General features: G+C 42.4%; 1 protein-coding gene across 14 annotated transcripts in view; it reads left to right on the top strand.

Moving 5' to 3' along the window:
- The window catches only part of LOC116383692 (ryanodine receptor 3), a 93045-nt gene that overhangs the window by 63360 nt on the left and 5332 nt on the right, over nucleotides 1–24353 (top strand). For 5 of the 14 annotated variants that reach the window (XM_031847717.1, XM_031847718.1, XM_031847721.1 and 2 more), the window contains 51 exons: nucleotides 76–166; nucleotides 1232–1372; nucleotides 1989–2152; nucleotides 2303–2381; nucleotides 2914–3003; nucleotides 3106–3252; nucleotides 3630–3692; nucleotides 3848–3923; nucleotides 4197–4320; nucleotides 4423–4538; nucleotides 4636–4703; nucleotides 4811–4932; nucleotides 5111–5160; nucleotides 5942–6002; nucleotides 6808–7046; nucleotides 7216–7297; nucleotides 7400–7530; nucleotides 7813–8136; nucleotides 8357–8597; nucleotides 8695–8782; nucleotides 8881–8973; nucleotides 9592–9606; nucleotides 10419–10589; nucleotides 10731–10790; nucleotides 10880–11014; nucleotides 11650–11762; nucleotides 13101–13197; nucleotides 13282–13371; nucleotides 14254–14363; nucleotides 15423–15474; nucleotides 15560–15613; nucleotides 15706–15805; nucleotides 15894–15973; nucleotides 16176–16252; nucleotides 16794–16867; nucleotides 17704–17721; nucleotides 18340–18420; nucleotides 18535–18623; nucleotides 18711–18839; nucleotides 18941–19045; nucleotides 20269–20350; nucleotides 20589–21901; nucleotides 22048–22106; nucleotides 22381–22552; nucleotides 22659–22745; nucleotides 22827–23024; nucleotides 23323–23453; nucleotides 23552–23594; nucleotides 23686–23813; nucleotides 23919–23979; nucleotides 24131–24277. In XM_031847717.1, the coding sequence (XP_031703577.1) occupies nucleotides 76–166; nucleotides 1232–1372; nucleotides 1989–2152; nucleotides 2303–2381; nucleotides 2914–3003; nucleotides 3106–3252; nucleotides 3630–3692; nucleotides 3848–3923; nucleotides 4197–4320; nucleotides 4423–4538; nucleotides 4636–4703; nucleotides 4811–4932; nucleotides 5111–5160; nucleotides 5942–6002; nucleotides 6808–7046; nucleotides 7216–7297; nucleotides 7400–7530; nucleotides 7813–8136; nucleotides 8357–8597; nucleotides 8695–8782; nucleotides 8881–8973; nucleotides 9592–9606; nucleotides 10419–10589; nucleotides 10731–10790; nucleotides 10880–11014; nucleotides 11650–11762; nucleotides 13101–13197; nucleotides 13282–13371; nucleotides 14254–14363; nucleotides 15423–15474; nucleotides 15560–15613; nucleotides 15706–15805; nucleotides 15894–15973; nucleotides 16176–16252; nucleotides 16794–16867; nucleotides 17704–17721; nucleotides 18340–18420; nucleotides 18535–18623; nucleotides 18711–18839; nucleotides 18941–19045; nucleotides 20269–20350; nucleotides 20589–21901; nucleotides 22048–22106; nucleotides 22381–22552; nucleotides 22659–22745; nucleotides 22827–23024; nucleotides 23323–23453; nucleotides 23552–23594; nucleotides 23686–23813; nucleotides 23919–23979; nucleotides 24131–24277 (6661 nt within the window). The remainder of the gene's footprint in view (nucleotides 1–75; nucleotides 167–1231; nucleotides 1373–1988; nucleotides 2153–2302; nucleotides 2382–2913; nucleotides 3004–3105; nucleotides 3253–3629; nucleotides 3693–3847; nucleotides 3924–4196; nucleotides 4321–4422; nucleotides 4539–4635; nucleotides 4704–4810; nucleotides 4933–5110; nucleotides 5161–5941; nucleotides 6003–6807; nucleotides 7047–7215; nucleotides 7298–7399; nucleotides 7531–7812; nucleotides 8137–8356; nucleotides 8598–8694; nucleotides 8783–8880; nucleotides 8974–9591; nucleotides 9607–10418; nucleotides 10590–10730; nucleotides 10791–10879; nucleotides 11015–11649; nucleotides 11763–13100; nucleotides 13198–13281; nucleotides 13372–14253; nucleotides 14364–15422; nucleotides 15475–15559; nucleotides 15614–15705; nucleotides 15806–15893; nucleotides 15974–16175; nucleotides 16253–16793; nucleotides 16868–17703; nucleotides 17722–18339; nucleotides 18421–18534; nucleotides 18624–18710; nucleotides 18840–18940; nucleotides 19046–20268; nucleotides 20351–20588; nucleotides 21902–22047; nucleotides 22107–22380; nucleotides 22553–22658; nucleotides 22746–22826; nucleotides 23025–23322; nucleotides 23454–23551; nucleotides 23595–23685; nucleotides 23814–23918; nucleotides 23980–24130; nucleotides 24278–24353) is intronic. The other 9 variants (XM_031847725.1, XM_031847732.1, XM_031847724.1 and 6 more) reach the window with 6 other exon arrangements.

The raw sequence follows: 24353 nt of genomic DNA on the forward strand, positions 1-24353 counted from the left end.
GTTAGTCTGAAGATGTGATTGTGGTTAAAGGCAGCTCAGGGCAGCAGCACTCTTATCGCTCACCTTTTTCTGCAGGCACCTTCGTCCCTCCATGTTGCAGCAGCTCCTTCGCCGCCTCGTCTTTGATGTGCCCTTGCTGACCGAATACTGCAAGATGCCTCTCAGAGTGGGTTATGATTTTTAAATCCCTTTGCCATCTTCATATTTTGCCTCATCTCTTTTTGCTTGTTGGTCTGCTCGCATGACTCAGTTTTATTTGTTTCCTGTTTGCATAATCCTCTCTGTCTTTTCTTTTCTTTACCTTTCTACATGACCTGTGCTCTGCCTGTGGTCGCTGCTTGGTCACACTTTACTACTTCAGTTTATTAGATTGTCAGCTTGGTGGTGAAGTACCAAGAGCCAATTTCCACCAGCTCTATTGCAGGTGTACCTTTAATGTAATATTACTGGTGTAAACCTCTGTCTCTCAGAAACACACGCATACTCAAAGGTGAACATTTCCAACACACCAACCTGCTGTGGAAGAAGTGGGCAGCTGCAGGAGGGAAAACAAGGGGCTGAAGTATTGGACTATGTGATTACAGGCTTGTTCACTCCACTGCTCCACGCAATCAGTCTGGAACACACCAGAGGAATACTGAAGATGTGATGGGCTGTGACTAGCCTGTGAAAGGGTTTACACACTTGTTCTACCTTCATGTACATGTTTGGATTTAATTTGTGCTGATTTGTGGGAGAACTGATTTCCTTTGAGGTGCTACGCGCTATACATGCATGGCCCAGTGTGTTGTGAGCATATGTTTAGGCTGCTTACTTGTTAGTCCAAAAACCGGACTAACAGGCTGAGGAACAGCTTTTTCCCCAGAGCGATTTCCTCCATCACACCCCCACCCCCACCCACCACCCCATCCAGCTCACACCGGACAGTGCTGTGGTGACACAAAAATTAGCCAATAACACGACACTTTAACAAAGCACCTTTTTCACTTTAAAGCCATTGATGCCTTAGTTTTATCTTGTATATATTTATTTAATGTCTTGTTTTAAATCAGAAATGTCTTGTCTTAATGTTTTTATACATTTTTTACCTGTTGCTGCTGTACTGACTGATGACTCGCCAACTTCATTTCGTTGTATGTTTTAACAATGCCAATAAACATCCTTATCCTTATCCTTATATCATTGAAAACAGTTAAGCCTATAAGTTCTGCCTGTTTACTCTGTTCTCCAGCTGCTAACCAACCACTATGAGCAGAACTGGAAGTACTACTGCCTCCCATCGGGCTGGGGCAGCTACGGCACAGCATCGGAGGATGAACTACTGCTCACCAAGAAAATCTTCTGGGGAGTATTTGACTCTCTGTCCCAGAGGGTGAGACGTCACTCAAGTCCGTTGTCGTTTCAGGGTCATTTGCAATTTCATTGTGACTTCATTATGCTACATTAACGTCTGTTTGGCAAAGGGCTGACATCCACTTCTTGTTAAACATTTTGTAAGAGATTGTAATACCAGACATGCTCCACAAAAGTGATGAACCCTTAAATAAAAGTAACTTACTTCATCACAGTCGTAATTAACATGCATGTGTGCGAGCGACCCATTGGCACAAATATCTTGAGGTCTGTTTGTGATGCAGATGATCTGGACTCGGCACATCTCTCTAAATGCCCACTCAGGAAAGGAGGCTGTGCAAAGGGCCCGGCCTGAAAACATCAATATCTGGACAGTGATCATTGATCCAAAGCCTCTAGCACACTGGTTCTTCAGCTTTTAGAATAATTCTCTATTAGCGTCTCTTCTCCTGGTCCCACTGCACTGTTACACTTTCACTAAAGAGGCTGTATAGCTTTATTTAAGTCCCACCTTAAATGAACAATTTAACACATTACTTGTATTTGTGAAATAATAACATTTTCATAACTGTACCTAATCTTAAGAGCTATGTTTTGCATTTACTGTGAAGCTTCCTATTTCTCTCACCATGTAGAAATATGACGCAGAGCTTTTCAAGATGGCCATGCCTTGCCTCAGTGCCATAGCTGGAGCTTTGCCACCGGACTACGTGGACGCCTCAATTAGCACCACAGTGGAGAAGCCCGTTTCTGTAGATGCTCAGGGCAACTTTGACCCCAAACCCATGAGTACTGCTAAGTAAGGCGCGTCGGAGCCACACGTCAATAAGAATTATAGTATAAGCCTGACTTATCATATCATATACCTGTGATGACATGCACAGTCCATGACTGTCCATGGATTTGCATACACAAGCTGACTAATTGTCGCACACTTTTTTTCCCCCAGCATTGCTCTTCCAGAGAAGCTTGAGCACTTTGCCAACAAATACGGAGAGCACTCCCATGAGAAATGGTCTGCAGAGAAGGTAAGGCCAAAGATAAGAACTTTCATCTGGGAAAATGGGTATTAAATTATACAGTATTTGACTTGGAACAAGTCTTGAGTGTCAGAGGACGCTTAAAATGTCTGTCCTTTAGAAAATACTGCATTCAAAATCATCAGAAAAGCGGCCATATCCATGTGAAATACTTTAGCTCAATATTTTGATTGTTCTGTTCTTTTCCAATATCGCAGCATTGTTTCCTTCGGGGACGTCTCCTTTCTTAGTGTTGAAAGAGATCTTTTGCGAATGCTGACAATATTTATGCTAGTCTATGTGTAGAGGGCCTTTGCTCTCTTTTGTGAGAACTGCTTAGCTTGCATTGTTGCATCTATCAAAAAAAAATGAACAAGAACTGAGGACAGCAAGAACTGAATGTACCATGACTCCTTAATGTGTTGTGCATACTTAATCTCTTACCCAGCCTTTCAAACAATAAATCATGTCCTTCAGAGACTGTGAAGGCAATGCAGATTGCTCACCCTTGTACATACATCCCTCTGTGCGTGTGCCTCAGGTACTGTTGGGATGGAAATATGGAGACGGTGTGGATGAGAAGGCCAAGATTCACCCTCAGCTCAGAATCTACAAAGGCCTGACAGAGAAGGTAGGAAGAATGTGAGATTTGTGAAGAATAGTACCATTAAAGAGATAACCTAAAGGCTTCTAGGCTTTGTCCTTGTTCCCCATTTCTATCTTTGTGCTTCAGGAGAAAGAGATTTACAGATGGCCAATTAGAGAGTCCCTGAAGAGCATGCTGGCAATGGGCTGGACCATCGACAGGACCAAGGATGGAGAAAGCATGTCTCTACAGAGGGAGAATGAGAAAATGCGAAAGATCTCTCAGGCTTCACAGGTACACGGCAACGAATGACGACACAAACGCTAACATCAAATGTGTTTGTCCTCCAAGAAGAATTAGTTTCAAGCATTTATCCAAAACCATTAGCTAACTTATAACCGTTTTTTCCTAACGTGTTGCTAACTATATACATTTTTTTTTTAACCATTACTTCTGGCCAACATTTTCAACAGTTTATTTCTTGTATTTTTAGCTAACGTTAACTAGTAAATTCATTTATCCATTACTTTTAGCTTAGTATTTTTATCGTTAATCCATTGCTGTGATTGGTTCTTTTAGCTAACTGTTCAATCTGTTTATTTCTTACTTTTAGCTAACTATTACGACTGTTTTGTCTCATTGTAAATCTTCATCTTTTTGAACATTTCCAGGCAAATGGCTTCAATCCGAGCCCGATAGACATGAGCAACGTGGTTTTATCCAGAGAATTGCAGGTGAGTGACCTCACATTTGTATTTTTTTTCATCAAGCGATCTCTCAGTCTGAATACAAGATGAAAAGCAATAATTCTTGAATGTGAATGAGTTAGATGGGCGGGACATGCTCCTCTGTGAGATCTGCTAATTGTATCTTTTGTCTTTGGTCCAAGGGGATGGTGGAGGTGGTGGCTGACAATTATCATAACATCTGGGCCAAGAAGAAAAAGAGTGACCTTGGAAGCAGAGGTGATATGCTTATGGATTCAATCATAGACGAGACACAGTGAAACCTGCAAAACAGCGAAGAAGAGACCATATACGTATGCCTGTGTGGGTGGATGTGAGGTGCCACTTGCTCGTTGCCTGTGGGCATATGTATACCTCGCCGCCGGTCTTGACTAAATAGGTTCAGCTGAGTGATACATCTACTTCATGTCACCATCTGCCTTCACGCAAATGCACAATTGAGAGCCATAGCTGATCAAGTCTTGCATAACACCAGGTTGTCTGCGGTTTCAGGAGGGGGAACACACCCTCTGTTGGTGCCCTTTGACACGCTGACAGCCAAAGAGAAGGCCCGTGACCGGGAGAAGGCACAGGACCTTTTCCGCTTCCTGCAGATCAATGGCTACAGCATCACAAGGTCAACAATTTCAGGATGTCTGTTATATATTATCATGTTGATGGAGGGTTACACGACTTCATAACTTCTCAAGTGTTGATTTCTCAAGTGTTGGTTTTGCAGAGGTTTAAAGGACTTGGAGCAGGATTCCTCTTCCATGGAGAAGAGGTTCGCTTACAAGTTCCTCAAGAAGCTGCTCAAGTATGTCGACTCAGCTCAGGAGTTCATTGCTCACTTGGGTATGTATGGTAATATTACATAGCACCTGACTGCAAGAGACTTGTTAATGTAGTCTTGTTACTTACTATTAAATATGTATTTATGCTCTCAATCCAGAGGCCATGGCTGCCAGTGGCAAAACAGACCGGTCCCCTCATGAACAAGAAATCAAGTTTTTTGCCAAAGTAAGGATGTGATATATATATATATAGCTGCTGTACATATTTAGATAACCCTTTTGGAATTAAGTTTCCATTAACCCGATCTTGTCATTATCGATGTCCTCCTTCAGGTTCTCCTTCCTCTCATCGACCAGTACTTCAAGAACCACTCTCTCTACTTCCTCTCCTCCCCCAGTAAGAACCTGAGCAGCAGCGGTTACGCCTCCAACAAGGAGAAGGAAATGGTCACCAGGTACAAAATTAAGACAGTTACTTTCATTCACCTACAGCTATATAGCATGACAATAACCCTTTGCCATTCTTTTCTCAAAATCCTAAACTCTTGTAATCTTATTGACTAATCTTCTCTCTAAGAATCTACTCCTTGTAACTGTCTGATTTCTTTCCTTGTCTATCCATCACACCTCCAGCCTGTTTTGTAAACTGGCAGCTCTTGTCAGACATAGGATTTCTCTCTTTGGTAAGCTGATTACTACTGACAGCAGCGTGTGTGTGTTTCGTAAAAGTGAATGCTTGTCGTTCCATCGAGTCTTAAGTTGGTTTGTTTTCGGTTGTGTCTTGTCTGAAGGATTTTAACTATGGTGTAAAAATATAGCTTTGACTGCACCACAAACCTAAAACCTTGTGGTCAACATTGTTAGCTACAAAATACATAAGCATTTATCTGTAAAATCACCCTTTTATAAACTATTTTAAACAAACAAGGCATGTTAATTAGTGATCTTTAAAGATGCTGATAGGATGATTTTCTTACCCTTTAGGCAGAGCCAAGCTAGCTGTTGCCCCTAGTTTTCAGTCTTTATGTAATGCTAATCTAACCGACTGGTGACTGTAGCTTCATTCTTATCGTGCAGACACACAAGAGTGGCACCATTCCTCTCCTCTAACTCTTGACAAGAAAGCAAATGTGCATATTTCCCAAAATGTTAAACTATTCCTTTAAGTAACGGCAACTAAAAGGTCAAAAAACTCAATTCAATACTTCTCGCCCCTTAACCAGAGGTGGTGATCTAGATATTGATCCACTAACCTTACATCTATAATTTAACTGAACTCTTAACCCACCATATGATTGGAGGTTGTTGAGGTGTGCTACACACACAGACATGAACTCATTGCTGCAATGAAAGGCTCAGTTCAGGTCAAGAAAGTCCCTTAAACATGGATGACTGTGTGTGTGTGTGTGTGTGTGTGTGTGTGTGTGTTCATGTCATATTGAAGTCTTATGTGTTGTCTTGTAGGGAGCGACTCCACTACCATCGTCAGCTGTCTGCATATCCTGGCACACACCCTGGACACCAGGTGAGCTCTCAAGACTCACAGGGACCCTGGTAGATTTGAGTTTTTCTCCTTTCAGAAACAAATCACATTTTTCCAGTGTAATGCAATTATGTAGAATCTAACCCCTGTAGAACCCTTGTGAGGAGCATATTTGCATAAAAATTTTATTTTTTAACAGTTATTACTGCGGTGTCTTGTGGGATGCGCTGGCATTAACAAAGAGCGTCCTCTGGCATTTAAATAAGCAAGACAAATTTCATACGGCACATGTTGCCCAAGGCGTATAGTGTTCTTTGGAGACAATGTACTGTTTGTTAATGCAGCTCACACATAACGAGGCTAAATGGGAAATGTATTATTGTCTCAAGAGCTACAGCTGATGCCCACAGACTGTCTTTTAGTTCTCCTTCCTAGTGAGACACGTCAAGGCTTAACAAAGGGTAATTCATTTGGCAATATTATGAACTGTGAAATACCTGGAAATGGCCCGACGAATCATATTAATGAGTTTTGCTTTTTTTCATACAGTATGCCAACAACATTGGCAAACTCACCTTGGATTTAAATATTCACCTAATTCATTAAATATATCATTGATGTTTCAGTGTGAGGGCGGTCAGGTTGATACTCACGTCTCATATTTCATGACTAGAACCTTCACAGTATGCGAGAGTTAAGAAATTGCGCATGTGACCGTGTCCGACAGTGGATAAACAGCATTGTCCTTTGCATACCAAGGGGTAGCCCGTGGTTTATTATAGCGCTGCCCTTGCACATCTCCTCATGTGGTCTCAGTCGTTTATCACTCTCCCTTTACCTCCAACAGGACGGTGATGAAGTCGGGCTCGGAGCTGGTGAGGGTGGGGCTGAGGACGTTCTTTGAGAACGCTGCAGAGGACTTGGAGAAGACGTTCGAGAACCTGAAGCTGGGGAAGTTCACTCACTCCCGCTCCCAGATGAAAGGGGTGTCGCAAAATATCAACTACACCACCGTAGCTCTGCTCCCCATTTTAACCGCTTTGTTTGAACACATCACTCAACACCACTTTGGAGTCGACCTGCTTTGTGAGTCCCGACAGCAGAGGAATGATCAAACATATTGTGCAAGAGGCTGCTTAAGAATTTGATTCAAATGTCAATGTTGCGTTTATTGTAACGCAGTGATTACATGCTGCTTTTACCTGACACCACGGAACACATCTGTCGCTTAACATAATGATTTTCTTTATTCCAGTGGATGATGTCCAAGTGTCTTGCTATCGAATCCTGACCAGTCTCTACGCACTGGGTACTGGCAAAAACATCTATGTAGAAAGGTATCTCCTCTTCAACATTCTGTAAAGTAATTAAAGCCTGAGTGAAGAAACTGGTTTTCGGTGCGGCTTTCAACCAACTCTCATCCTCTCTGTGTCCCTCAGACAGCTGCCAGCTCTCGGTCAGTGTCTGGCCACCCTGGCTGGAGCCATGCCTGTGGCCTTCCTGGAGCCGCTACTCAACACATACAACCCCTGCTCCGTCTTTAATACCAAGAGTGCCAGAGAACGTGCAAGTGAGTCATTTGTAATAATTCTAAGATAAAAAGTTGGACCAAGGTGGCAATTAAACAGATATTATTATGGATGGTAAAAATTTTACAACCATCTCATCATTTTTAGATGTTGTCCGTATCTTACAGTATGAGAAAAGACTGTACTGAATGTATGTTTTGCCCTAAATGTAATCATACATTTTTTACATTATGTGTATATCTGTACTTTAATAATAGTTGGTTATTAAATATACCTTCCCTTCTTAACCTATACAATGTAAACGTTGATGTAATCGTTTTTAGTCCTAGGCATACCAGACTCAGTAGAGGAGATGTGTCCCGGGATGCCGCGGCTTGACGGTCTGATGAAGGACATCAATGACATGGCCGAGTCTGGAGCGCGTTACACAGAGATGCCTCACGTTATCGAGGTGGTGCTGCCCATGCTGTGTAACTATCTGTCCTACTGGTGGGAGAGGGGGCCTGAGAACCAGCCAGCCAGCGGGGGCAGCGTCTGCTGCACCACCGTCACGTCAGAAAACCTCAGCCTCATTCTTGGCAACATCCTCAAGATCCTCAACAACAACTTGGGCATCGATGAGGCCTCCTGGATGAAGAGGATTGCAGGTGGGCATGGTTTTCTTTCATACGTGTCATTTTTGTTCAATGACATAAATGTTGTCGTGGCATCATCTCTTAGTTGGCTCATGTTAACTACCCTGTTAGGAAATGTATCATGCGTAAAAGCTTTCACGGATGAATTGCTAATTTTGTATACTACAACATTCTGATATACATAAACACTAACTGTAATAAAGTGATATTTTCTCTCTCTTGCACTGTTTAGTTTATGTGCAACCCATCATCAGCAAGGCCCGTGCAGACCTGCTGAAGAGCCACTTCCTTCCTACACTCGAGAAGCTGAAGAAGAAGACGGTGAAGGTGGTGTCTGAGGAAGAACTGTTGAAGGCAGACAGTAAGGGAGACACCCAGGAGGCAGAGCTGCTCATCCTGGACGAGTTTGCCGTACTCTGCAGGGACCTGTACGCCTTCTACCCCATGCTTATCCGCTATGTGGACAACAACAGGTTAGCTCACTGAGCAGTGAAAGATGGAGTTGTTTTAAGACGTTAGTGGATGCAGAAGAAATACAGAGGATGTATTAATCTCGCCGATTTACCGCAGGTCAAGATGGCTAAAAGAACCAGACGGTGACTCCAATGAGCTCTTTAGAATGGTCGCTGAGATATTTATCCTCTGGTGCAAGTCACACGTACGTTTTCTCATCTCTATACATGTTCAGCTACAAGACAACAGGCATCCTTCTTTAATTTGAACACATATCGTTCTTTGATATTTGTCTTTCACCAGAATTTCAAAAGAGAAGAGCAGAACTTTGTGGTCCAGAATGAAATTAACAACCTTTCCTTCTTGACTGGAGACAACAAAACCAAGATGTCTAAGGTAGGCTTTTTATGCCTCTCAACAATGTCACCTTTATGTCCTTGCTCTGGCAGCAGATTAAAACCCTTTTGGTCATGTGTAATGGCACTATGACCCGTTGAGCATGTGTGTGAAAGCTGAAAAAGTTCCATAAATAAGCAGGATTAATAGAATGAGCAAGATACATGTTAACATTTTCTCCGCCATGTTAACGTCACCACTTTTGTGTTGACGTTAACATGGAAAATGCCCGAAACAATCTCTGAGAAATTATGAGTGAACGCACACACATGTGACAAACAAAACCTGCATCAAACTTGTGAATGAAAATCGATAATCTCTTTGCTAATAACATGACAATAATGAAATGAACTTTGACTTATGACAGTGTGTGTGCGTGTATGAATTTTCTGCATGCATGCTCGTTACAGCAGATGCCAGAAAACTAACATTCATGCCTTGATCCCTTGTCAGTGTTACAGAGGTTGGAACATTTCATTTCTTGTCTGCCTGGTTTCGCTGTCTAAAGGCAAACAGATGGTTTCCATTGCAGTGCACGTCCATATGAGGACTGCGTGCCTCCATTAATTACCCTCTCATCTGCCTTTCTCTTTCTGTCTCTCCCTCTATCTCAAACAGTCCTTTAAGGAGAAGGTAGAGTGATGCAGTGCATGTGCCGTTTACCTGCCAGCTTATTGGCTTATATGCTCCCGTCGTTAAGCAGAAAAAGCCAATAGCTTGTGCCGCTGTGCTATATAGTCTATAGAGTAGTTACATAGTATGTCATCTGATTATTTGTGGCCACCATTCATGTGTTACATGGTAACTTTGATCATTCCTCATTGCTTTATGGGCGGAACACGAACTCATCAGGAGTAATGAAGCCCAGCCCTTCTGTAGCAAATCATGTGATCATATGCCACTTGGTGTGTTTGCAGTTGATGGATTGTGTTGCCCCTGGTGTGTTTGGCCAACAGTTACCTCATGCTATTTATATGATGTTGTATTCGCTGTGTGATAAGGTCGTGTGTGTGTGTGTCAGTATGTATATGTGTATATATTAATATGGAAATTTGTGTTTTCACAGAGCCAGCTGCTTCAATTTGGCTCAAAAGTGCAATTTTCCTTCATTGGTAACATCTTGCTGTTCTAACAGCATCAGTCTGCTAGTTCTGCTTTTCAACTGAGGTGTGAAACTTCTTAATGCTTCAGTGGCACAGATTCAGTCCGGTCACAGATTTTGCTAGGCCTGAAAAATAAATGCCTCAGTTGCCTTTTGATCTAATACAGTGGGAGGGCATCCCGTGTAAAATAAGCTCCAATAAAATAGTGTTGATCTATCAGTTTAAATGTTGAGAGAAAGTGCTTTAGTGCAACCCAGCAAAAGTGGGAAAACGATATTCATTACCTAAAAAGACCAGCTCATTAAGCCGCCATAACTTGGCGGCTTAACCCATTCTTTTCAGTCTGGAGGACAAGACCAGGAGAGGAAACACAAGAAAAGGCGTGGTGAGCTCTACTCTATCCAGACATCGCTCATTGTTGCCGCTCTAAAGAAGATGCTGCCGATCGGGCTCAACATGTGTACACCAGGAGACCAGGAGCTCATCTCTCTAGCCAAGACTCGCTACCTCCTGGTGAGACAACACATTTGATACGGGTCTTATGAGATCACATCCTTAAGTAAAGATCCATCCTTGCATTCAACCAAGAAGACTTCATTGAAACGGCTACATTTTACAATAATAAAGCTTCCTTTTCCTGCTATTGTTTAATAGAGAGACACAGACGAAGAGGTCAAAGATCATATTCGGCAGAATCTGCACCTTCGAGAAAAGGTGAGCATAAGATCTCAATATCACGAGTGGTTATTAGGTTCCAATGACTAATATTGTTTCTCACATCCTTCTTTGTGTCCCGATCTCAGTCAGAGGACCCTGCAGTGAGGTGGCAGCTAAATCTGTACAAGGACATAGCGATGATAAGTGAGGGGCCTCCAGACCCTGAGAGGGTGGTGGACCGTATCCAGAGGATCTCTGCTGCTGTCTTCAACCTGGAGCAGGTCGGACTTCAACATTAGTGCATAACCAAACATATTGAGCATATAGAGCTGTAAATGACGCTCGGGGTGCTTGTTTCATTAAACCATTGTGAAGGTGTAGGGTCAACAATCATACAGCTAATGTCACATTAAATAAGCTGCCAAGGACCGATGATTTACAATGTGAGAAGGGAATCCCCAAGTCAGTCCTGGACGTCTTAGTAGGATACAGTCACCTCCACACTTACCTCTCCATTCATCATAGCGCATAATGAAAGCTCTGGTTATTCACAGCCTTGTGTGTACAGTAGATTGTTGAATCAAAACATTGAACCTAATCTTTTCCTCCTCCTTGTGGCCTTTGCTTGGGACAGCCACAACAAAGCATAGAATCAACTGTGTGTTGCTCCCTGTGCTTTTTACTTGGTTTCACATGGGTGACAACAAAACACAAATTGCAGTAATGCTTGAAAGAAAAAGTACCTTAGGCCGCTTTTGAGTCTCCCTCTACTACGCTCCTCTTTTCAGGCTCACAATGAGCTACCAAAGAAATACTAGCGCTGAGGAAAAACCTGATGAAAATGCCAGTTCTGGTAGAGAATGCCATTCCAGTGTTTATTAATCATCTTAACACTGACTTCTTCTACTCCCATTAGGTGGAGCAGCCATTGAGATCCAAGAAATGTGTATGGCAGAAGTTGCTGTCCAAGCAGAGGAAGCGAGCGGTTGTCGCCTGCTTCCGCATGGCTCCACTTTATAATCTGCCAAGGTATGACTGCATACATTACACCGACAGTCTCTACATCTCTGCTGGATGTTTTTAGCCCGAAAACCATATCAAACAGCCTTATGATCTTGAATCCAACATGACACTCCACATTCAAAGGTAGTAGAGAGCTGCTTGTGGTACTACTTTTTTTTTTTTTTTTTTCAATTGTCTACCAATTGTTATAACACCACCTCTATCTTTGCTGGCCAAACACATTTTGTTCTTCTTCGGCCTGACTCACAACCCTCATTTTTCCCTGTTCTTGGGTTCTGACCCTGCATTAATTCACAACCTCCCTCCCTCTGTTTGTAGGACAAATGTCTAGCCCGCAGCTGTTATCAAGGAATAGAAAAAAAGGAACACTGGCAATTTCATGCCCTGCTGCTCTGTAACTCAATCACAGTAAGTCAGACAGAGAGCTACAGTAGGGAGGAAAACAATTATGAGGCACAACCTGGGGGTGGCCATCTTCAATATGTGCTGAGACGATGCTGCCCGCCTGCCTGACAGCATGACTCATTTATTCAGAGTTGTTGACAGTGAAATATGACACGGCATAGCTACTAATTATGAGACAGTATTTACAATGCAGCAACAATTGATTGTTTTTGTTTGGGTTAATAGATTTGTGAGTTTGAGGGCTGGATGTGAAGCTTCTGGATAATGCCAAAGCTTCACGAATTCAGATGTCAACTTTTCTCTTTTGTCTTCTCTATTCAGCCTTTGTTCTCTCCTCAATGTCACACTTTATTGTACCTCATCCCCTCAGGCACACAAATAATAATTACTTCCTGAAAGCCTTCCGACATATTTGGCTGGAGATAATGCATGAGAACACAGACTATGACGGTCTGCTCGCCGTGCTGACGGTAACGTAGCACTGTTCCTTTGTTGCTACTCTACTACCTTGCATACCTTTCTTAACTGTCCCTTGCTTTTCCTTCCAGCACGGTTTATGCTACAAATGTAATTCCCATTCAAATATTCCCGCTGGTAGACCCAACCCTTAAATGTCAACCTATTCCTATCTGCAGATGTGCAGATACATGGGTTCTTAATATAATCGAAATTCAGATCAATTCATTAATCTAGGCTAGAATTGCAATTTCTGCCCGCTGATGAAGAAAACAAAGAATTGTGAATAGATCAGCAGTCTGGCAGTGAGCATGAATGTCACATTTCTGTATTTATAAGCAACATGACAGTTTCCTCCAAGGTGACCAGTTGGATGTGCCAGTGCCCTAAACTAACCAGCATTAACCTCTCCTAAAGGGTCTTCTCCCCTCCTCTGCTCTGCTGTTATATAACTCAGACTAATCTCCTCTCACCCTTCCCCAGGCATCGCTCTATTAACCTCTTCCTCCTGGCCTATCAGAGAATATGGATAGAAACAGAGGAGTACTCTTTTGAGGAGAAGCTAGTGCAGGATCTTGCTGTAAGTACTCGTGTCATCGTTTAAGTGCCCCAATTCCAACACGAATCACTGGGTCGCACTCAGTCATCCATACGTGTTTTTCAGCCAGCCCCCCCATTTTTGGCAAGCATGATATCACCGCTGATGTCAGAGCCAGCTGATGTATTGTCGACCACCTTGTCCCACCCATTGTCGGTAAGAGGGCATCCCGCCTCGATGCTTCGACTTACCACTGAAATTTCTGAAAGTTGTGGTTTCTTTCTTAAATTTGAACTATCATAAAACATCACAATCATGCAGTGAATTTGTAGAGAAAGCAGAAGAAAAACGGCACGTAGCTGGTTTCTTTACAACTTCACAAAAGTGCCTCAAATAGTTCTACACCTTGTGGCCCATGATAAACCTACAGTGTGATATGCTTAAAGGGTTTATTAAGGAGTTAAATTAAATCAGTTTTCTCAAATAAGAGACAATCATAAAAGCACGCTGGTACTCAACATACCCTACTGTGACAATGGGTGTCTAGACTTTCAAAAGTCATAATTCAAATTTTCTATTGTCATTTCATTATTGAAAAAGAAAATTTCCACATTATATTAAATGAAAGCCACAGGGCATCACATAAGAAGTTAGGGGTGTGACAGATGAAGAACTTTATGATCCAGCCAGCCAAGCTCACACATTAGCGGCAACTTAAGAGAAAAATAGTTCTGATGAGTCTGCTATCATGATCGGTCTCTGCTCTGATGTAAATCGGTAAGAAGTTTATCAAAGTGCAAACTGGGATCATGGAGAGTCATGCTTAACTCTATTTTTCACCTTTTTAATACTGCTAAACATCCGCTGTGTTTGTGTGTGTGTGTGCATGCTTGTTGTTTACTGTCTGCATGCTGTCAGTCTATCTCATCACTGTTCTTTTCTGACAAAACCTGATTCTCTTCAGGTAAGTGCTGTAGAGTTAAGTAACAGATAAATGTTCCGATACATTATCATACAAAGTACGTATTTAGAGCCCATATAGTTGATATTAAGACTACGTGCCTGTGCTCCAGTATTTACTTGCATGGGTTTGTCCAGAAAACGCAGCCCAAAGTGGAGGAAGAGGAAGAGGAGGAGGTCAGAAAGCAGCCAGACCCTCTTCACCAGCTCATTCTGCATTTCAGCCACAACGCTCTCACAGAGTGCAGGTGAATACTCACTCATGGTTGCACACCTGGCACCAACACGCTTTGCTCAATCTGTGCTACATAATGGTTTTGGCCTGCCTGTTAGCTAATGAAGAGCTGCATCAAGTCTAATCATCTGTGTTTATTTTGTACTGGGACAGACGCACAGGCAGTTTTTAGTATTTCTCTGTTGTCTTGCTGCTTACTGTACAAACATTGAAGTGGCTTGACCGTGACGTCACCCATTGGTCTGTGGACTGCTGTTTTGAAGCCTCAAGTTTGGTAGTTTGGCCAAAGTACATTGTGCTGATAATGCCTCTCTTTCATTCTTCACTTGAAGTAAACATTTGAATGTAGGACTTTAACTGTTTTTACTACTTCTACCACTGCTACTCCCATCTCCCCATTTACAGCCAGGTCGAAAAGCAAGTTAGCGTTTGCCTGCCGCCCCCAATTCACTCAATCTGTCCCTGAAAAACACACCCGGGTCGGAGGTCACTCGCGATCAGAAACATCGGTAAAATAAACTTGGCAGAGAGCATTTCCAAATAGGCGTATTAGCCGCTTGTTTTGACAAAACTGCCACGGTCATAAAGTAGAGCATGGACTTAATTAGCGGAAGTAATTTGCTGGCGGTAACGATGTTAAGTGAGAATAAAGTCATACATTTGGGGAAATACAGCCTTACTCGCAAGGGAAGAACACAAACAAGTTGTGGCTTACTCACGGTCACACCGGTGAAACACAATCTGGTTTTAATTCTGCTTACATTTGGCTATCCACTCGTGTTGACTCCAGGGAAGTGAAGAAGATTTTGATTTGTAAAGAGAACTGTAGTCATTGAGCCGCGTACTGTGGACAACTTTGCTCCGCCTGCAGAGCCTTGAAGCTCCGCCCCGCTGCTACACAGGGCGCTGTTTGCTTGTTTCATAGTTCATTAATATTGAATGTGTCTTGTGTCCAATTGTTCAGAAGAACATATCGACAGAAAGGGATTCCTTACTTTATAGTTCGGCGAAATGTGATTGTGTGTTACTAAAGGTATAACCACCAGATATTTATCTTCCTTTTTTTTGTTAGTTCTTTGGAAGAGGATCCCTTGTATATTGCATATGCAGATATGATGGCAAAGGTACTTCATTCTCTAAATTACTTTTCCTGAAATGCAAGCTGTTCAGCAAAATTCCGCAGGTTTGACATTCTGCTTCCTTTTTCAGAGTTGTGATGAAGGTGAAGAAGAAGAAGAGGAAGAAAAAGACAAAACATTTGAGGTGCTATTGATTTCTCAGGAAGACAGTTCTGTATTTCATCTTTGTTTATGAATCATATTCACAAGTGGTGCTCACTGTATTACGTCCTACAGGAAAAGGAAATGGAGAAGCAAAAGATGCTGTACCAGCAAGCCCGACTACATGATCGAGGAGCTGCCGAGATGGTGCTTCAGATGATCAGTGCCAGCAAAGGTGGGAAGAGACACATTTCCCTCTCTGTCTTCTTATGACTTCCACCTTTGGTATCGCCAATGTATGATATATGCTTTGTGGTCATCAGGTCGACTTGGTGCTATGGTGACTTTCACCCTCAAACTAGGCATCTCCGTCCTCAACGGTGGAAACATACTGGTGCAGCAGGTACACGTCTATCGGCATGCACAATGTAAACATTCTTAATGTGCCCTTTTGTATTTCTTGTTGTAATGTTTGTTAACGCTGTAGCTGACAGGAAGTAGAATTGGACCAGAAATATTGCCTCAGCAACAGAATGGCAATGAAAAGGTCTATAGCTCGTAGCATCTTTAGCATCACACTTTGTTGTGCTTTTATCTTGATACAGAAAATGCTGGACTACCTGAAGGAAAAAAGAGATGTTGGCTTTTTTAAAAGTTTGTCTGGACTGATGATGTCTTGCAGGTAATAAAGCAACAACCAACTATCACACACAAAACACCTGATTTACTTTCTGTTGTGTTTCTCAGCTGCAGTTTAAAGGAGAACTCCACCAATTATACACTAAGGGTCAGTTTACTTGTCACAGGGAGTATTCCCCTGTGAAAACAGTTGTGTAATGTCGTCCGGTGGAGCTTTGTCAAGTCTGAGAAAATAACCCTGATGATGTCATCTAGGTCATCGGAGCTTGAGCTTGAGCTTGGATACTAATATTGTATAACAGAAGGCCTCATTTACAGACTGGGGCTGTTGAAAGATATGGGTGTTCACCCAAGGCTTAAATGTAAATATGCTGTTGGTTGAATCACGGGACGTGTAGAGTCCAGTGTTTTGACCTATATTGGGGATTAAAACTCAGGATAATGACCATTTTTTTGACATTGTATTTTGAACTGTCCATTATGAATTTACTAACTTCATGGAGTACCCCTTTTAAAATGCATATTGTAGAAATACAGAATTTAGAAATTGTATGTGTCATAGGTATATATTTTATCTCTTATAGTGTCCTGGACTTAAATGCATTTGAAAGGCAAAATAAAGCTGAAGGTCTGGGGATGGTTACTGAAGAAGGATCAAGTAAGTGAGGAATACTATACGTGGTAAACTTCTCTGAGACTGAGAACTTTATAAACTGACAATGAAACGGAGGTTTTGGAATTTCTAGATTTATTTGTGCAGCAGACTGACCTTTTCCTGCCACTCGGTGTTACAGATGTGGCCGAGACCACAGCGCAAGCTATAAGAGATGTTACATGTAGAAATCGTATTAAAGTGGCATTAGGTGTCTCTTTCTGGCTCATGGAGTCAATGTCCTTTTAGTCAGGCTTGTAATCAGCTGCAAGACGAATGACGGAGCATTAGCTTGACGAAACAGCTGCTCTTTAGTTTGCTGTTTGTGCGAGCGAGCCCATCTTCATGTCACGTGTGTCACTCGTGTGTCATGTTGTATGTCATCATCATGCAGGTAAACCTGTGCTACTGTATGTCCAAGTCCTGTCTGGGCCTCAAAAGCACTCAGTCACAAGTACAGCCACATGAAAATCCACATTTAATCAGAGGTCTAATTGATCTGATGGGTTGCATACAGTATAGAAATATGTTTTTCTCATGCATATTCCAGCTCATTTTCACCTCATGAGCTCAGGCATAAGTGATGGTTAACTGTTAAGTCTGTCTAGCCTGTAGTCCAAACACCTGCCTAGCGGCAACCTGTACTTTTAAGTCTTTGTTTAATCATAACCGCATGTCAATGTCTCCAATCAATGTGAGTATGTTAAGATGTATCTATAGTGCTGTCACTCTCTCCTGTTCCTACTTCTTCTGATTGAATATCAATGTCTTCTCCTTTGCTTATGTCTGCTTTTGTTTTGTTTGTTTTCTTCTGATCATGTTTTTTATCTCATCGGTCGCAGTCAACGTGAGTGAGCGGGGTAAATACATGGTTTAGATTCTACTCATTCTATGCAATGCTGACATCTTGATTGCTCTCCATTCAACTCCCTTTCCTCATTCCCCTCCAATCCTTCTCTACCCCCGTTCCTCCTTCTCCCTTGTCCTGAATGCAATTACAGCCACTTTCTTTGTACCTTGGACCGAAGGAACGCATGCATGCTTCTATGACATTCGGATAGATTGTTCAGTCTATGGTCAGGCGCCCAAAACTGATTCAAATCTCTCCACTTCTTCTTTTGCAAGAAGTCAGTGCTTGTCATCTATGTGGGACCTTTTATTTTTTAAATTCATTTTGATGATACTAACCAGCGTGTAATAAGAAATAAATCTCCCAAAGCTTTGTTTGTAAGAAACAACAACACTTTGCTGGTGTTTAACAACAAAGCCCAGTTTTATTCCTATTCTAAACCTTGTTTTAATTTGTGAAATGATGCACTATACGTCGTCTGAACCTCAAATATAGTGCACATAATTTGATGTTGCTAGATAGCAGCTTTATAAGGAAGTGAAAGCTGTGCCTGCACTGGTATTAAAATGATGGGTCTCTGACCTTCTTATCACTGAAAGAGGCAGTTAATCTCATTTCCTGTCCTCAGGTTCCAAGGTACTGCAGAATGACGAGTTCACAAAGGATCTCTTTAGGTTTCTGCAACTCCTCTGTGAAGGCCACAACAATGGTAGGTCGACACTTAGAAGAGCTGCATGTCACTGAACAACACCGTTTTAGAAGCTGGGTGGTGTGAATGTACTCAACTACAATTGTTTTATCTTATTTTGTCAATTATTTTTAGATTTTCAGAGCTTCCTGAGAACTCAGACAGGGAACACAACTACAGTTAACATCATTATTAGTACTGTAGACTACCTACTAAGACTTCAGGTATATTATTACAGATTTATAAAAACAAATCCTATAATAATTCATGTTCTTTAATATGCTCAATTATTGTATTCTTCCTCTTTTTAGGAATCCATCAGTGATTTCTACTGGTACTACTCTGGTAAGGATATTATAGATGAGGCAGGTCAGAGGAACTTCTCCAAAGCACTAGCAGTGGCCAAGCAGGTCTTCAACTCTTTAACTGAGTATATACAGGTACCATATCACAACACACACTGATGTAAACCCAGAGCTAAAAGGTCTGATTTTGACGCTCTGTGATTGTCTCTCCTCTCTCTGTACCTTTTGGGCTCCAGGGTCCATGTATTGGGAACCAGCAGAGTCTGGCTCACAGCAGGCTGTGGGATGCAGTGGTGGGCTTCTTGCATGTCTTTGCCAACATGCAGATGAAGTTATCCCAGGTTTGTGTTTTATATCTGCAATAAAGTGGTGGTGCTGCTATGTTTTTGTACTGTACTGAAGTACAGTTTTGAGTTACTTGTACTTGAGTATTTCCATTTTTAATCTACTTCATTTATTTGATTCAAATCATAATCATTGTATTAAATTTGATGCTGCTTTATAGATTAAACTACCCATGAGTTTATTAAATGGTGATATTGGCTCCACTACATCAACTGCTAGACTGAATTTATGAAAAAGATTATCTTTTTGTCTTCATCGGACAGTTTTATTGTATAGATATAGAAAGGAATTACAGGGGGAGAGAGGGAGGTGTGACATGCAACGTAGGAATCCTGCTGGAATCAAATCGAAAGGGTTTGCATTAATGTATGAGCAGAAACTTAATCTTGAGGAAGTGTTCAAGCCACATGCCATTCAAGTGCTTTAACTGTATGGTATGTGTATTAATCATTTGGCTCCCAGATGTTCACAAGATTCAATTTCTACCAATACATTAATACTTAATAATATCCGATAAGATAAAACATTTAATTTGCATGATTATTTTTTTTTATCACTTTAATACATTTCTGTAAAAAAAACAACCTAAATGCAGGAATTTAATTGGTAATGGAGTGCTTTTGAATGGTAGTATTGCTACTTTAGTTAAAATCTGAATATTTCATTCACAAATGGTGCAATATCTGCAGCCACTAGAGGTCTCTCCAGACTCAGGGATAACCTCAGGCTACTGCATTACAATATGTCATTCCACTCAGCTATGTGATGTATGACTCCATCATCTATATTTCCTCCATGCCCAATAAGCCAGAAAGTGGATGAAATCCAGCAGCCTAACCTTATCTCATGGTCATCAGAAAGGACAGTAGTAGCCAGTATGAGGGAGAGCCCAGGTGGAGGGGTTTGAATTTGGCGCATCAAAGTCCGCCTCAGATTTATGGCATGCTGAATACAGACTCCTTCGAGACTCTAAATGAGTCAAACTGACCTAGCCATCTGCTCTTAGACAGTAAAATAACATTAACCCTGGTGCTGATGGATGGATGTTAGCTGGAAGGCCCTGGAAGCAGGGCCATTGTGGGTCCCCACAATCTGAGGCAGCCTTGATCTCTTAGGGATATTAGACAGGATGGCCGTTCTCTGACGGAGGCCATCAGTAGTCTGTGTGATCAACTGTAGTGTCTCACAAGGTTTCCCTTTTTTTGTCTTCTCCTCACAGGACTCCAGCCAGATTGAATTATTGAAGGAGCTGCTGGACCTGCAGAAGGACATGATCGTCATGATGCTCTCCCTTCTCGAAGGTGTACTTTTTGACGACTCACCATATGAGCATATGACCCCAGCAACACTAGTTTGCAAGGATATTGTCTCTCATATGACTTTCATCAAATAGCTTTGTCTGTGTGGAGTGTAATTTAATATTTACCAAAGCAGTTTAGCTTAATCTGCATGGATTGTTGCGGCTTGTTGTTGTTGTTGTTGTTGTTGTTGTGTGTACTGACCAACTTTGCTTTGGTCTCTTTCTCCATTACTTCACAGGTAACGTTGTCAATGGTACTATTGGCAAACAAATGGTGGACACCTTGGTGGAATCTTCCAGCAACGTGGAGATGATCCTTAAATTTTTCGACATGTTTCTCAAGTTGAAGGACTTGACCACCTCGGACAGCTTCAAGGAGTACGACCCTGAGAGCAAAGGGGTCATCTCTAAGAAAGATTTCCAAAAGTCCATGGAGAACCAGAAACAGTATTCACAGTCTGAGATTGAGTTTCTTCTCTCCTGCGCCGAGGCTGATGAGAACGACATGTTCAACTACGAGCAGTTTGTGGAGAGATTTCATGAGCCCGCCAAGGACATTGGCTTTAATGTAGCTGTGTTGCTGACTAACCTCTCTGAGCATATGCCTCATGATGCTCGCCTCGCAACGTTCCTCGACCTGGCTGAGAGTGTCCTCAGCTACTTCGAGCCTTACCTAGGTCGTATTGAGATCATGGGTGGAGCCAAGCGCATCGAGAGAGTCTACTTTGAGATCAGTGAGTCGAGTCGCACCCAGTGGGAAAAGCCTCAGGTGAAAGAGTCAAAGCGCCAGTTTATCTTCGATGTCGTCAACGAAGGTGGTGAGAGTGAGAAGATGGAACTGTTTGTCAACTTCTGCGAGGACACAATCTTTGAGATGCAGTTGGCGTCTCAAATTTCAGAGCCGGACCCAGTGGAGCGTCCAGAGGAAGATGAGGAAGACAAGCCGAGCGTGGTGGAAAGCCAAGAAGAAGAAGAGGAGGAGATTGTGATGTTGGAGTCTTCCTCTGCTTTTACAGTTGCCTGCATCTCCCTGAAAAAAAGCCTCTGCCACTTCCGCCAGCTGCTCACTCTCAAGAGTATGAGGCGGCAGTACAGAAAATTCAGGAAGATGAGCATTAAGGAGATGGTGCGAGGCTTCTTCTCTTTCTTCTGGATGATCATCACAGGCCTCTTCCACTTTGTCTACAGCCTGGTTTGGGGTTTCTTCCACATCTTGTGGACCACTATGTTTGGGGGTGGCCTCGTCGAAGGGGCCAAGAACATGAAGGTCACGGACATTTTGGGAAACATGCCGGACCCCACCCAGTTTGGGATCCACGGTGACGTGTTAGAGATGGAAAAGATGGAGGCGAGTGAAGCGTCGGCGTTGGCGGAGATGGCTCAGATGGCGCAGGGAGATGCTGGAGAGGCGGACCTGATGGCCGAGTTGCTGAACATACAGCCCAAGAAGGAGGGAAAGCACGGGGCAGAGCCAGGTTTGGGGGATGTGTCTGAGGTGGTGGTGGGGGATGCTCCGTCCATCGCTAGTGCTGTCAGGCAGAAGAAGGCGCAGGTCAGTTGAATAAGGCTACTTCTATTCCTAATCATTTCCTAATTGATAGACACTGGAGATGCTAGAACATTATGACTGACATTTTTTACTTATATCAGAACACACTGTTTAAGTGATTGATGGTCAAAACAATGTATTTGTTATAGTTGGCTGCAAAGAAGAGGGCTGTAAATGGAGACCACAAATCGGATTCAGAGAAAGGAGAGTGAGTGTTCTTAACTTGTTCATTGTTCTTCCTCGGTGGATCAATTGATACATCTTTTGTGTGATTGCTTTAAGTATGTATGTCAGATACTTAACGGGATTTAAGTCCTGATGGGATGTGATGTGGGATTGGAGTGTGGGTGAGTTCCAAGAGTAGACTCTGGCTGTACGGTGGTTTTATTATTCTCATGGGTCACATGCAAATGTGTGTGTATATTTATTATGTTGCACCAGCGTGTATCTGTCTGCCACTAATAGCTAAATTACTGTTGCAGTTCAGAAGATGGCGAGAAGAAAGACCATGACAAGGGTAAAGACGAAGGCCCTCCTGAGCCTCCTGTGCAGAAAAAAGTCCCGAAGAAGAGGCTCGGCCAGAAGAAAGAACTACCGGAGGTCTTCATGGCCAGCTTCTTTGCTGGCTTGGAGATCTACCAAACCAAGATGCTGGTCAGATATTTCCCTCCCAGCTCTTTAAAAAAGAATACGACCAAAACTATGTTCAAATCAGCTTGCTGCATATATTCAACTTATTCAGAAATGATTGTTTTCACAGAATTACCTGGCCAGAAACTTCTACAACCTCCGCTTCCTGGCGCTTTTTGTCGCCTTTGCTATCAACTTCATTCTGCTCTTCTACAAAGTAAGCTTGAAATGAAGGTGTAATTATGTATACAGCATTGTGCTTTGGTAAATATCTTTTAAATGTTTCATTGTCTTTCAGGTGACCGGTGAATACTCGGACGATGAAGACCCCTGGAATGGTCGAGGCAGAGCTGGGGAGGAGGAGGAAGATGAGGGTGCACTTGAGTATTTTGTCCTGCAGGAGAGCACAGGTTACATGGCACCAACGCTTCGCTGTCTGGCTATACTACACACTATCATATCCTTCCTGTGTGTAGTGGGATACTACTACCTGAAGGTACATCAACACCAACTGACAAGAAAATACACTAAAGTTTGGTTTTCACCTCAGATTTAGTATTTTTGTTCTACAATTATTTTATTTGCCTTTTAGCATTTCTGCACGTTTCTGTGCAGGTTTTTTTCCACTGTAAGCACTTAATATGTTGTGATCGCTGACATACACACACAGTCACGCACTTCCTGTCGCTTTTAGACAGACTGTATATGTTGATATCAAACACTGCAATGTATATAACTGTATGTCATTTCCTTTACTGCACTAATGATGCAGCCAAACTCCCTTTCTGTCCAAGGTGCCCCTAGTAGTGTTCAAACGTGAGAAGGAGATAGCGAGGAAGTTGGAGTTTGCCGGACTTTACATCACAGAGCAGCCGTCGGATGATGACATCAAAGGACAGTGGGACAGACTGGTAATCAATACTCCGTGAGTCAGCTGCAGTATAGCTGTTCTACTGAGTCATTATCTTATATATACGGAGGGTAATTGCTGATTTGTTTTTTGTTTTCTGTTGTTTTTACCAGTTCCTTCCCCAACAACTACTGGGATAAATTTGTCAAACGCAAAGTAAGTTTATTTTTTTGTGTAATCTGTTATGCAAACACACCACAAACCCATCTGGTGATACCTACTTGTGTACTTTTACTGCTATTTGTAGGTAATCAAAAAGTATGGAGACCTGTATGGAGCTGAGAGGATAGCAGAGCTGCTGGGGATGGATAAGAGCGCCCTGGATTTCAACCCTACAGAGGAAACCGTCGTCAAGGAGGCTTCACTGGTGTCATGGTGAGGGATTAGACGGATAAAGAGCAGTCGGGCTTGAATAGATGCTTCAATGTAGGTCGAATAGAAAATATGAGCCCCTCATATCAACCTTATATTTTTTGCCAGGTTAAGCTCAATCGACACAAAGTACCACGTGTGGAAACTGGGGGTGGTGTTTACAGACAATGTAAGTTTGAATACTGGGATGAGTCATGTCTCTGTTTTGAGGGTTTATGGATGGCAAAGTGAATGATTTGATGGATGGGTGGAACAAATGAGGTGATTGATATACCGAACAGATTAATTCTGATCAACTTCTCATTTTGTTTCTCTGCCAGTCATTCCTGTATCTGGTATGGTACACCACCATGTCCATCCTTGGCCATTACAACAACTTCTTCTTCGCTGCTCATCTGCTGGACATCGCCATGGGGTTCAAGACCCTTCGCACCATCCTGTCCTCTGTCACACATAACGGCAAACAGGTGAGGATGAGGAGGATGCAGGTCTTCTTCCAAGCAGCAGGGGTCACTGCAGAGTTAGTGGTCGGGTTGGGTTGTA

The sequence above is a fragment of the Anarrhichthys ocellatus genome, unplaced genomic scaffold (assembly GCF_004355925.1).
Source record: "Anarrhichthys ocellatus isolate YVR2014 unplaced genomic scaffold, GSC_Weel_1.0 scaffold7, whole genome shotgun sequence".
Taxonomy (NCBI): domain Eukaryota; kingdom Metazoa; phylum Chordata; class Actinopteri; order Perciformes; family Anarhichadidae; genus Anarrhichthys; species Anarrhichthys ocellatus.